Source organism: Eublepharis macularius, chromosome 5 (assembly GCF_028583425.1).
Source record: "Eublepharis macularius isolate TG4126 chromosome 5, MPM_Emac_v1.0, whole genome shotgun sequence".
NCBI lineage: Eukaryota > Metazoa > Chordata > Lepidosauria > Squamata > Eublepharidae > Eublepharis > Eublepharis macularius.
The window spans coordinates 89,054,588-89,068,748 of NC_072794.1; the positions used below are offsets into that span (position 1 = coordinate 89,054,588).

At 37.8% G+C, this 14,161-nt stretch overlaps 1 protein-coding gene across 2 annotated transcripts in view; it reads right to left on the reverse strand.

Annotated features, from left to right (window-relative positions):
* The window catches only part of ELAVL4 (ELAV like RNA binding protein 4), a 149,878-nt gene that overhangs the window by 73,816 nt on the left and 61,901 nt on the right, over nt 1-14,161 (reverse strand). For both annotated transcript variants that reach the window (XM_054980239.1, XM_054980240.1), the window contains one exon: nt 2,964-3,067. In XM_054980239.1, the coding sequence (XP_054836214.1) occupies nt 2,964-3,067 (104 nt within the window). The remainder of the gene's footprint in view (nt 1-2,963; nt 3,068-14,161) is intronic.

The following is a 14,161-nucleotide window of genomic DNA, read 5'->3' on the forward strand; positions in this document are numbered from 1 at the left end:
AGGAAACCTCTTCCAACGAGATGATCCAATGATCATATGGCTTTTCAGAGACTGGCCAAATTACTAGAATCAATTCAAGATACACAAGTCAGAAGAAGGCATGAAGAAAAGGAATACAAATAGAGATTTATTTTGAAGCTTATACATTCTGTTATTTACAATTATTGTTGACTTATATAACTGTTACAGAATTTTCTCTCTTCTTCAATACAATTCTTATTTCTGTGGAGGGTTTTTTTGTATGATTGGATGAACTTTATATAATAGGCAATTTATTAAATTTGGAATGCATAATTAATATTAAAATAGACTAATAGTTAAACTGAATAGTTTAACAAGATAATGAACTAAATATTATCAGGCTGAATAAAATGTTGAAAATAAAATGTTTAACGTTTCACCTTGTGATAAACTCTAAAAATATGTTATTAGATATTCAACTCAGAAATATTACAGTGGAGATGGAAGGGAAAATTTATTTTGAAGTTTATATATCTATTACTTAAAATTATTGTTGATTTATATAACTAGGTCATAAAAAATTCTATTTTTCTCTCTTTTTCAGTATTGTTCTTATGTTCTTTTTGTATGATTGGATGAATTTTCTATATACACAATAGGTCAATTTATTAAATTTTGAAAGTACAATTAATATTAAAATATTAATAGCTAAGCTAAATAGTTAAACTAATAAGTTAATATACCAAATATTATGAGGATGAATATAATGTTGAATACAAAAAATTTAAAGTCTCACTTTGGGCTGAACCCCTCCCCCCCAAACCCTAAAAATATGTTGCTAGATATTCTATCTAAAAGTATTACAGTTTATTTTTCCTTTCTTTTTTTTATAACAGATTAAATGAAGGAAGTGTAACGGTATGAAATTCAGTTATGCTCTATAGCTTGCTTATATTTCCTATGCAGCTTTCTATTGTTATTTCTATTTTTTCTCAAATAAAATTTTAAAAATTAAAAAAGTGAAGTATCCAGTTAATATTTAAAACCAAGCCAGGCAACCTGTAATTTCACAAAGCAGATCCTAAGTTCACTGTGAAAATGTAGCTAAGACTACATTTTTGGACTTTCCTGTCTGTGCCAATTTGATTAAAGGATGACGTTCCCCCCTTTCCTAATACATATGTGACCAAGTTAAAAGTAAATCTGAAGAACTGGAATGGATGAACATAATCCTCTCTAGTGAGTTTTGACAGAAAATGCTGGATCATGAGAAGAAAGTTACAACAGTACAGAATGGCTGTAAATGAAGAAATGAACGGAAATGGTAAAACCTAGACTTTTCTGCTGTCACCTACTGACCATCAAGAACAGAGTCACTCACTGCAAAAGTGGAAAAGATTTTTTTTTATCAACCATTTTAATGTTTCCTGCAGGTTATTCCCCCAACTTGAGCTAGACAGTGTAACTGTGCTTTTCCTGAATGACCTTATAGTCAACAAACTCTACATCACCAGGACCCAAATCTTCACTTTCAGAGTCTATCAAAATATTTGAATTAAATAAAGTTGAGAAACAAGAAACATTTTTTCCCTCATAAAAATATGGAAAGGTCATTGAGAGCATCAAAGCATTTCAGTCTCTCATAATATTTCACTGGAACACTGAAATCTTTCACGGGTCACGTATATAAAATGAAAGCCTAATCTTAGCACATTTCTCTGTATACAAGCATTTGATGGATATCAAAATATCAAAACGACAAACACTAGCTGATAACATTCTGAGTTTTAGGATTCTGCCTACCACCAGGTGCTTTCCCTGCTAGTTGAAGTCTATAGCGTTAGAACCAGAAAACAATTAAAATATAGTGGAAAAAATTACCAAGCCTTCAAGGAGAACAATCACACACAAAAGTGAGTACAGTACTAAAACCACCATGATTCTCAATTTAAAGCAAGCTGGAATGAATAAAACACAGGTTGTAGGGATTGGGATTTTTTTTCTTTGTTACAGATCTTTGTTCTTTGTTGTTTTTCCTTTGCAAGCATGCAAAGGAAGCAACTTAAACCTAAACTTGAACCTGGTGGTTGACACATAAGTTGCTGGCTTACTATTATATTTTAATACTTGGCACTTGATGAGTTTGTTTTGCTATTTCATGCTAACTTATTTAAGTGAAATATATAACTTAAGGGGATTAAGCAATTCATACTGAGGAAAAGACACTAATGTTGGCACCTGCCCTCCTTTAAACTGATTTTGAAAGAATATGCTAAAAAACAGAACACATATTAAATAACTGGTATATCTGTATTCAATACAACATGCTTATGACTTACAATTCAGTTAGCACTGGGGGGAACCTCTCCAAAATAGGGACAATATTACTGCCTATACAATTTCTCCCATGATGAACTACAGTACCGGAAAGCTAATGGAATGATGGAGAATATATCATTACTATATTTTGGTTTCCTGAAGGAAGTTTGGGTTTCTGGCAACAAATTTAGCAACAAAAAACATTTGAGTGAGATCAATGTGCTACTAAAATCTAGTATTTGATTTAACAGAAAGTAGTATTTGATCATATTTACTTGAGGGTAATTACCATATGTACCTTGAGGATCAGATGCCTATGGAATGCCCAGTAATCTCATGATGAGACAATGGGTGACAAACCCTGGATAGTAGCCATCTGGCAAACAGGCCTTTAAAAATTCTGCTACTATTTTTATGGATTATTTTCTAATGCTGGGTTTGACAACCTGACCTGAAATCCTGTAATAATCTTTTTCTGCTTGTTTGCTTTTTAATGGACAAAATAGAAGCAGTTTGAAAAGAACAAAAATGCCACCTGCTATATATCTTTCCTTTGTTCTAAAATAAGAGCTAGCTGCACTCTTTGGGCTGTCCAGAATAAAACAGTGGTGAGATAGCCAGGCACTGTCTTAACTACACTCTTCTTCCTGAATTTAGCAAAAATACTCTTTGTATTCTCTTACCTTTATGGTTTTGGTCTGGAGTCTGAGTCCATTTAAAGTGTTAATGGCTTTCTCTGCATCCTTTGGATCAATATAGTTAACAAATCCATACCCTAAACTCTGCCCTGTTGAAACATAAGAAACAAAAAAAAAAGGACTCAGTATTCTTTGCAGCACATGTGTACGATTTCCAAATGGGGAACTGAAATCCTTTTCTCTGATTACCTTTTCCACCTAACACTGCTTCCCAAGCCAGAAAATATACCCATACAACCCCACGGCTGTCAAGGAAGACTACTCAGAAATATGATATTTTTATAATGGGAGCCTTTGTGTTTAACAGCTGCTGATTTTTCTAGCATTCATAGTGTTTTAAGGATTTTCCATAGTGTCCTTAAAAATGTGAATGATATATGTTAATATACTGAAGGCTTACTAAAGAGGTCACACTTACTACACTTTTTCTTCTGTAAGAGTCACATTAAGAGAATAGTAGAGACAGGTGGAAGGACAAAAATGCACAGTTTTTAAAAGCTTGGTAATAATTTAATTTACAGAGTACAGAATCAGTAATAGGAGCATCACAGGTTCATTTTAAATTGAAATATATAAAAATGCCTTAGCCAAAGTAATGATCATCAGTAGCCTTACAAATGTGAATCCTAAAGAAGCCTGCCTTCTGGTTACTTTATCCCAGCTGGCTGAAAAGTTATTTACAATATTTATGCACCACTTTGCATCAGGAAAGCGGTTTATATTAAAAAGTTACAAGCAGAAATAAAAGGTGGTATGTAAAATCCAGAACTAGTGCTAAAATCTACAATCTAAAAGCTGATAAATTAGCTTGAAACCATACAGTACTATATTGCTGACTTGACAATGACAGAGCAAACATAAACAGAAATAGCAGAATATCACACATCAATAATGATGATTATTCTGTGCTATTTATACAGCGCTCATGTCCTTTGGGAAGGACAAAACAGTACAACAGTTTTCAGAGATGCCATTAGCACATATAGTCTCTAGACACTTGGCACTGGCTAAGAGCCTACTACCACTGAAGACTACAGTGAGGTAAGGCAATTGATATAGGATCTAGCCAAATTAAAAGTGAAGGAATGTTTACAATTACATTAGTAGCATCACTCACCATTACAGAGATGGTGTAGCAAAGACTGGAAAGCTTGATTCCTTGAGACGTGTTCTAATTCTTAAATACCATGACCAATTTCTAAGCTATGGAATTTTTCTCAATTTATATAAAACTGGTGAATTTCCAAAACAAAATTAACCAATTTTAGTACAGATTCATACCATTTTGTGATTTACCAATACAAGATCTAGACAATTTCAAACTCTACTTCTTTTAAATAAAAGAATAAAACGTTCTTTGGATGCCTTTTGGTTCTAAAAATCACAATCATTTTAAAAATGGCCTCTTTATGAACCAGCTATCTGATTATAAGAACACAACTGTTTTGTGTCCAAAGATGCCCTGGAGAAAGGGAGGTATATTAAAATTTTAAATAAATAAGTACTTCACAATGCCAAGAAGGAAGCCACCTGATCCCAGTGCTGAAATATTTTTTCTTCTGGTTACAGCATGATTACAGGATTTGAGAATAGTTAATATACTGAGAATCTCAGCATGATATTGGCAGTCCTTTGAAATTACAGTCACTGTCACTTTGCTAATTGGAGTGGTGCTTGGTAAAAAAGAATCCACAAAGCAGTTTAGGCAAGACTGGGAAGAATTCTATTTAAAGCAAGGCAGGCTGAAAGTTATGCAGGTCAACCAGAGCTGGTTCGAATGCCAAACAGCTGATAGTCCCTGGTAAAAACTAAGGATCTTGAGCTGGGGTGGGGGGTAGGGAGAAGGGTAAGGAGCAATGGAAAAGATTGTATCTGAGTTTAAAATGGAAAGAGACGTACCCTGGAATGTTGCCTTTTCATGGCTAAGACCCGAGAAAGAATTCTTTCAGTAAATGACAACATTCGCAAACTCTGAAAAGCAAAATAATGAAAATATAGCAAACCCTTCTACCAAAAGCTTCTACCAAATAATCTTGGTAGATGCACAGTAGCTGTATTTGCATTGTTCATTGATTTAATTTTTTTTATCCTTCAATTTTTATCATGTCCTTCCTCTGAGGTGCTCAGGGTGGGATACTCCTCTATTTTTATCCTCAAAACTTACCCAATAAGTTTTATAGCAGAATGGGGTATTAAGTGACCTAGTGTGATTCTCTAACTATTACACTACACAGATTTTATTGTTGTAAACAGCCTCATGAGTTTTTAATTGGAGAGTGTGGTATATAAACGCATAAAATAAAAAAGCCAAAAGCTGAGCCTATGCTCCTTCCCCGATCATGTCTTCCCACAGATTACCTGCCACTTTTCTGTGGCAAAGCCTACCCATAATAGGCTATGCCAGCAAACTAAGAGCCAAGCTACAAGAGACAAATTACAAGAGGAGGAGCACATGAAGGGAGTTGCAATGTTAGCTGGGAAGCTGAGTTTTAAAAGAGATCAGAAGGCATTGTCAATTTCCCCTCTCTACAGAACCAGGGAGATGCTGCTCAGAGGGTTTGTTAATTTCTGTTTTGCCTCCCAAAGGCTCTGTCAGTTTCACCTCCCCTTCTAAGAGGTGAATTGGAAATAAACAAACCCTCTGAGCAGCAATCTCCCTGTATCTGTAGAGAGGAGAAATTGACAAAGCCTAACAATCTCTTTTAAACCTCAGCTTCCCAAATAACACTGAGACTCCCTTCACATGCTCCTTCTCATGTAATTCATCTCTTGTAGCTTAACTCTCAGGTAGCGCTGAAACATGACCTTCAATGTAATGAAGGGGAGTGATGACGCACAGGTGACAGTAGATGTGAAGACTGTCCTTAAGAATCTATGCCAAGCTTGAAAATCAGCTGAGCAGTCAGGAAGGTGAAATGAAAGAGACCAATTGAGTTCCTGTAAGAGGACTTTAATGCAAACACATCATATAGCATAGTTTCCGATTGGACTGCAACGGAAAAACAGGATTTGAGTCCAGTAGCACCTTAGCACTTTAGAGACCAACAAGATTTTCAGATGCAAGATAAGCATTTGAAACCTCCCTTCTTCAGATATTTGAAGAACGTATCTGAATAAGGGAGCTTTGACTCTTGTAAGCTTCTATCCTGAAAATCTTATTGATCGCTAAGGTGCTACTCTACTCAAATCCTGCACATCATATAGCAATGTAATTTTGCAAGAAAATATACTTTTGTGGGGATGAAGAAGAGTATCTTGCAAACAAATCTGCAAAAAACAACATAAAACAAAGGCTAATATACTACAGCAATAAGTATATTCATCTCAGAGTAATAAAACTAAGGAAACGGAGGGAGGGGTCAAAGTCTTATTACAGCTGCAGATCTAGCAAAGGAAATGAAAGAGGGGGAGGAGTCTGTACATATGAAGAGAATTGCTTTAACAGAAGATGGTGAAGCAAACAAAAATTCAAATCTGCCATATATTCTAAAGGTACCTGAATATCACAAGTATGCCATCCTGACTATCTGTGTGCACTCCAAAAAGAGCCACGTTTTTGCCACTTTTTCTACAGCCTCATTTTAACTAACACCAAGACAGTTGCCTTTATACACACACCCCACTTTTTTGCAAGCACCTATGGTAAGGCAGACAGACCTATCCTTACCCGAATGTAGTCACCAAGAAGCTGGACATACATCTAGGACTCTGTGCATTGTTCTGATACTTCAATAATACTATAAAATAGCAATTAAGAATATAAGTTACATGGTAAGAAAATTATGAAATATAATGAACCAGTGAAGCTGATGTAGATGACATTAAAAGAACTCTTTCAAAGCATACTGTAACCTTTGAAATCACACAAAATTTTGACCGTTTCTCACATTCTATCCGGGTGCAACATGAACAGAAAATATAATAGAAATCAATCACGCAAGCAACTGAGGGGAAGAAGGGATGGGAAGATATAATACACATGCACTGTCTACACAAAAATAAACAAATCATTAACATAAGCAGGCAGGATATCCCCCCTCACCCAGGCAGTGAGATGTAGACACAAGAAACAGATTACAAAATTTCAGGGTATGTAGTAGTTGTAAACTGTATAAACCGCACATATTCACAGAGATGTGAAAATATAGATGAAATATGGAAACATTAGGAAAAAGCTTTTTCCTCTAGGTACTTAATTCAATTATTCAAATGAAAAAATTGGAAATTATGGGGAGCTCTGAAATCAGCATCTATAACATTTTCTCTGAAATCAGTGAATTTTTTTTAAAGACAAGGTGTTACTTAAAATATGTAGTATGAAGATTTTTGTACAAGACAAAGTATAAAATTAGAGAATGATACATTCACTGTTTAAATAAAAAATAAAAATAATTTTAGCATTAATTAAAATGCTTTACTTTAAGGAATTCAGTGTTATTAATGTTATAGGGTTTAACTTGACATCCAAACACACATTTAGCTTTGCGACTACATGAGACTGCTTATGTCCAAATCATATACTTTCTAAAGCTGTTTTTTATTTTCAACTTTTATTTTTTTCTACATCTCAGATGACAAAAACTAAGATTCCCTGAGGTAATACAGACTGTAGCAGTTTGCAGTGATTTCTCTCTGCAGTACTGGGTATATTCAGTACAATCCTAAGCAGAGTTATACCCTTCTAAACCCATTTATTTCAATGGGCTTAGAATGGTGTTAACTCTGTTTAGGATTGCACTGTATGGTATTTATATTCCCCCCACTCCATGGCTTCAACATTTTCAGAAATTTTACATCTCTGTACACACTCAAATATGTACATATGCACTAATAAGGTTACCTAATGTTTTATTTCTAAAGAGAAAAAGAAATTGAAGGGCTCTAAAAAGGCACATTTGAACTGTGTAAATTAAAATCTGATTATGGGCCACCAAGATCAAAATTAGATGGAAAAGATTTAGAATTGAATTTCTAGTGGATAATCCAACCCTTTTTTATTGTTTCTACCTCCTTTCTAAGTTCTAAGAACAAAATGATAATAGATTCAACTAGAGCTGTGAAGAAGTATCTCTAAAGATGAATTCTCTCCACTACATGCTGCATGTTAGGTTAATGAGATTCAGAGAATGCAAGTCAAACGTATTGGTTACTCAGACACCTGTGAGAGAAACAAGAGGAAAACCTGTTAGGGTTTTACCTATTTGCTTCTGTTAACTACAACACAGTCTTTCAAACTGAACCAACACTGTTAAAATTAATGGGGAGACGGATGGACAAAAAATGGATAAAAGGTGATATAAGCATCACAAGACTTCCCCTTGTACTCTTGGAATTACTGGAATATGCTGCATTGATTAATATTTTCAGGTAGTCCAGCATCCACATGGCAAAAGTAGACATAGCACAAAGAGGGCAAGAGCCAAGCCTCAGTGAGTCATGCAAGTCTTGAGGTATCAACTTGCCTGGTGGTTGTTTCTGAGCCTGGCCCCAAATGTCCTCCTTCAAAGTCCAAAACAGCCCTTGAAAGGGCACTGCCCTCTCCCTCTGCCTTTTACTGACAGAAACCATGCCTGGAATGCTGGCTAAACTGTCATGGTTGCCTAGCAACAGCCAATGAGGACATCTAATTAAAACTACATCTTCTCTTTTTATCATTTTGGAGTTTTTAACTCCCCCCCCCCCAAATGCATTTTTGTTTAGATTTCAGATTTTTCTGCAAACCTGGGCCATTTTTCATGTATGTAGGAAGATCTGTGTTGTCCATTCATCGTTCCACACTCCAGATTTAAGTATCCACAGATCATGGAACATGTTAATTTCCTCTTTGCCTCCCCCAAGGCTGTCAATTATTAACAAATCCTCTGAAAAGCGATCTTTGTCAGCTCTGTAGAGAGGTGAAATTAATAAACCCTCTGAGGAGCAATCTTGGCTGGCTCTGTAGAGAGAGATGGAATTCAAACTACGCTTCCCGGCTAACATTGCGTCTCCCTTCACTTGAGCGTCCTCGTGTACTTTAGGTCTCAGCCTAATCTACCTCACAGGTGGGGGAACATTTCAACCTTCCAGGACATTCAGTTGCTGATCTAAAAGTAGCAGTTACTCTGCAGAGGAATTTCAAAGGGAGATTAGAAATTGCTGAATTGCAACTGATAACAAAGCTCAAGACAACACACTGACCTGGATTGAATCGAGACCTAGGCTTCCTGTCTCATTATCAATGCTGATTTCTCCACACCCACTACCCTTCTGCATACCCCACCTTATTCAATTACACCTGCTATTACCATTCACCAGCTATTGTCATTCGGCATCTGAAATCACTCCACTTTCCAAGATACAGATACATATTTCTGTATCTGAAAAAGTGAACTATGACTCACGAAAGACCATGTCCTACCACAAATTTTGTTAGCCTTATAGGTGCTACTTGCTCCTTTCTACTATCTCACAGGGTTGTTGTGAGAATAAAATGGAGGAGAGGAGAATGATATAAGCCACTTTGGGATCTCATTGGGGAGAAAGGCTACAAATAAAGGAGAAAGGATACAAATAAAGAGCCATGGCATCTGAAGAGTCACTGTCACCCTTACAGAGACTGATGTGACGTACAGGACCCCAGACTCCATAACATTTGCCGGGCAAAGATGCATTTCCTTTAAAAGAGAAGGCCCGCTGCTCATGCCCAGGAGTTCTTTTGCCCTTAGTTGGTTAAGAGTTTTTTGCACAGAACTACTTTATCCTTTGAGGAAGGAACTGTGTTCACATATAGTCAGCCTCAGGCACTGCAATGTTTGTAGCACACTCCCTTTATAGACTCTGCAAGCTGTTGCAGCTACCGCACTCAACTGTACTTCCAATGGAGGCCAAGAGCTGGGCACTGTTCTTAGAATGAAATGGGGCTAGGATGAGGGCTTAAGAAAATATTAAAAGAAATTTGCATAAGCTTCTGTTCAGCTGAGTTGAGTTTCCTATGTTTGCCCAGACACACTTTGAGACAGTACAGCTCCCTTATTCTCAAAGTCTTCGGACATTGGTTTTCAACATTTGAGCCTGCAGGGACCTTTGGAATTTCAAAAGGGGGTGGTGAGAGCCACTCCAAAATGGCTGCCAAAGAGGGGGAGCCTAACTTCAAATGGCTACTGCTGGAGGTGGAGCCAAACACAATTCCCAACATTTGAACCTGCAGAGACCTTTGTAATTTTGAAAGGGAGTGGTGAGAGCCACTCCAAAATGGCTGCCAAAGGAGATGGAGCCAAACACAATTCCCTCCCTCATTTCTTTACAAACAAATTGTAGAAAGGAAATTAAAAAAAATGAAGGAAAGTCCAAGAAGGGGAAAGGGACAAAGAAACGGGGGAATAAAAAGAAGGAAAGCCTGAAGGTGGAATGGAACCAGAAGCCTGAGTGCTTACTAGTCCTCCTAATCTTTCAGCTGCTGTAACTGCTACTGCATCCATGGAAATCCCTTTTCATTTATATGAAGGCAGCCAATGGTAATCTCTGCCTTACAGCAGCCCCACCTACTTTCTAAAAAAGCTTAGGAAGTTGCTGGGGCAACTACTGATGAGCGCCACACTGGGGAACCCTGTCTTAGGAAAAACAGTTTCCTAAGACAAACACTTGTTTGTCGAGTGGTCTTCTGTGCAGGCACATATTGGGACTACACATATGTAGACCAGTCAAGGAGAAGATTTCCAGAGCTTTCTAGACAACTATGAGCATTCCTTCTCCCTTTCGCACTTTCTTGCCAAAAGCATCACATGACCAGGAGGGGCGTTATTCCCTCAGTTCTTTCCATGCCTCCGATAGAGATCTCCCAGAAACTAAGATTCCAGAGAGTTCACAGTGGTGTAGGAGGGAGGGATTTGTGTCTGCACAGAAGACAACTCAAGGAACAACAGTTACAGGTAAGTGTAACTGAGTTCACCTTTGTGGCTTCTGTGTTCACCTTTGTGGCTTCTGTGTAGTCCCATATGGGAAGAGTAGCAAGCTCATTTATTGAAGGAAGTGGGTGTGAAGTTCTCAAAGTAAGAAACTATAGAGGACCATCTTCCCAACTGATGCTTAGCTTCTTGTTGTCAAGGAAAAAACAGCGCTCTGGTGGGGAGAACTGTGCTATGTAAAGGGCATTGAACAGTCCTACACTCAAGGAAAAGTGTCATAGCTTCTACCAACCTACCAAGGAAGGGATGTGTAAGGGTACTGCCAAGTCTGTCTTGGAGCCTAAACAACTAATACAACCGATAGCGTGGTGAGACCTGAGAGCTGAAAGCCTCCCCCTGGTAAGGAATCCTTGCCAGGGCATTGGACACATTAACATTGTGAAACTCTATGAATGGGGGGGGGGGGCGCATAGGTTAGAAAGCCACAGTGTCCTCATTCCACAGGTGGAAGTGCTGTACACTAAAAATAAAGTACCGGAGAAGTACAAAAAGTTAACAAGAAGTTACATCTCTATTTTAAATGTCTTTGGAAGAAGAAAGTTTAAAGCATGTGAGTAATCAATAGCAAAAGAAGGTTTCAAATCCTGCTACAGCCTCAGTAGAAACTCTTACTCACTTAGAGGTGTAAGATATGGTAGTCAAGGAACAGAAATTGCCATTCAGAAAAAAATCTGAGACTACTGCTATAGTGCAGGAAAAGGAACTGACCAAAACTGCCAAAGTTGTGAGCGGGAGAGAAAACATAGCAGAGCCACACCAGAATAATGAAAACAGTGAAGCAGTCATGATAGGGCCAAAGAAAGGATAAACAATATGCACTAGGGATGTGCGCTTCAGGTTCCAGATCCGAGTTTTTAACCCGGATTGGGCCCGATTCAGGATGTTCTGGCATTATCAAATCAGCCTCAGCATTGCTGAAGCAATTTGGGATTGCCAAAGCAAGTCTTTCCCTTGCCGTTCCTAAGGAACTCCAAGAGGAAACAGTGCTTCTGCTGCTAGTGGGGCTTTCTAGGTGGCTAGGGGTGGCATTTTGCAAGCAAAATACACCAAATTTGCAAGGGACCTACTCTTACTTGTTCTCTCAAGACCCCCCAAGTTTCAAAAAAATTGGACTTTGGGAGGCCATGTTATGCCCCCCCCCAAGAAGGTGCCCTTATCCACCGCCAATCTCCATTGTTCCCTATGGGGAAGGGGTTCCCTATGGGGAAGGGGTTCCCTATTGGGGGAGGGGTGTTCCTAGGTGGATGCACCAAACCTGCAGGGGATCCTCTCCTAACTCTCCTCTCACAACCCCCCAAGTTTCAAAGATATTGGACTTCGGGGGGCCATGTTATGGTGCCTCTATCCACCGCTGATCTCCATTGCTCTCTATGAGGACCAACCTTCACAACAGAGAATCACACCAAGAAAAATTTAGGGGCAGTTTACAGTTAAAACAGAGGCCTGTTTTTTTTAAGTCAATGTCCTTGTTTCAACATTTCTTGTGACTGTACCCTATGTAATCAGATGTAGATTTACTTCCAAAAGGTTAATTTTCTTTTTTCAAGACTTATGTATTGTGCAAAAAGCCTCAGTCTTTCCTGACGAATTCATTACAAAATGGAAAAAAAATATGATATGCATATAGTGATCAATTTGACTAATCCCTGAGGAGACTGCATGAGAGAGAACACTGTATTGGAGACTGCATGAAAGACAACACTGTATTACAAAGGCCTTTAATCATTTCCAGCTGATTTGTAAGATTCATCAAAATTTACATATTCATAAGAATGTAGATGAAGAGATAGTATTCTTTCTAGACATTTCTAAAAAACTCAGCCTATAATTCAGTGTTACAGAGAAAATAGCATTTGACTGGAAAGGAAGCTCATAGAATTATCAGCTATATTTTTAGCGAGGAGTATAATTTTATTTAACTGAAGTGGGAAGAATCAACAGAGAGAAGGGTGATGGACATAATTTAAGGAGTGACTATTCTGTCATCAGTTTAAACTGATCAAACAAGTGAACATAGCATAAGCTGAGAAGAGTCATGTTTACCACAGAATACAATTAATTCAAAAGAAATCAAAGATCCAACTGAAGCAGTAAAAGATCATCTCATTTGGCATCTGAAAAGTTGGCGAGTCTGTCATTATAATAGGTATGGAAATTTTCTTTCATAACAAAGAAAGACAGAAAAAAGCAAACAACCCCCTCTTCTTATGTGAAAGAATTAATATGATCTATACAGAATGTCAATGTGTGGCAAACATCAAGAATGTACCACTTCATTGTCCATTCTCAGAGTATTACATCAGAATCTAGAGTTCAAAGTATCTTGAAAGAAAAGGGTGGACCGGGTTTATTCATTTCAATGCAATTTAATGTCAAGTATCTGGAAAAATTTCCCCTCTCCCAGCATGCTATGGCAGTCCTTCTATCCTGGGAGGGTGGCAGTATGATTATTATAAATGCTTATTTGCCCCCACAAAGCAAGAAATCAGCCATCGAAGGTATCTGGAAGTCCTTCGAACAATATGTTTCACTTTTAATCTTGGACCACCCAGAAGCTATGGTCCTGCGGATCGGGGACTAGGTGCCTGCCTAGGACCTGATGACCTACATATAGAGACCAAATATAAGACTCTTTTGGGTAAGCCGAAGGGGATTCTTGAGAATTTCCCCTTCTTACAGTTGTCTAAAGATCAATACTCAAATTATGCCAGACTTCGTTTAGAAAAGCCATATTTATGCTAGGCCTTAATGTATTAAATGGCTTTTCACGTGGGGACTATCCTGGTGAATACATCTTTATGGCAGGAACAAATCTAGCATTATAGATTACATGCTGGCCTGCCCCACTCTTATTGATAGGGTCATTAACTTTAGAGTCCTACCATATTTAGAAAGGGATAATTTCCCTATATCTTTACAGGTGGTATTGCCTCATATAAAGGGACACCACCTGATGAGCTCTCTAGTAAAATGTTTGACTCTTGAACAACATGGCCGTCATCTTAAATGGTCTATCCAACTTAACTCCAGCTGAAAGGTCAGCTAAAGCATGATGCTTTTCAACAATCCTGTGCTATCTTCTCAAACCCCTCTTCCGCCCAAGATCCCCTACTAAGTTATGACAATTTGATTCAGAAGCTAGGCTCCATTCTTCTCCGATCTCCTAGAAAGCAAAGGACCAACTCATTTAAACCATCTAAGCCTTGGTTTGATAAAGCCTGCATTAATGCAAAATCTGTG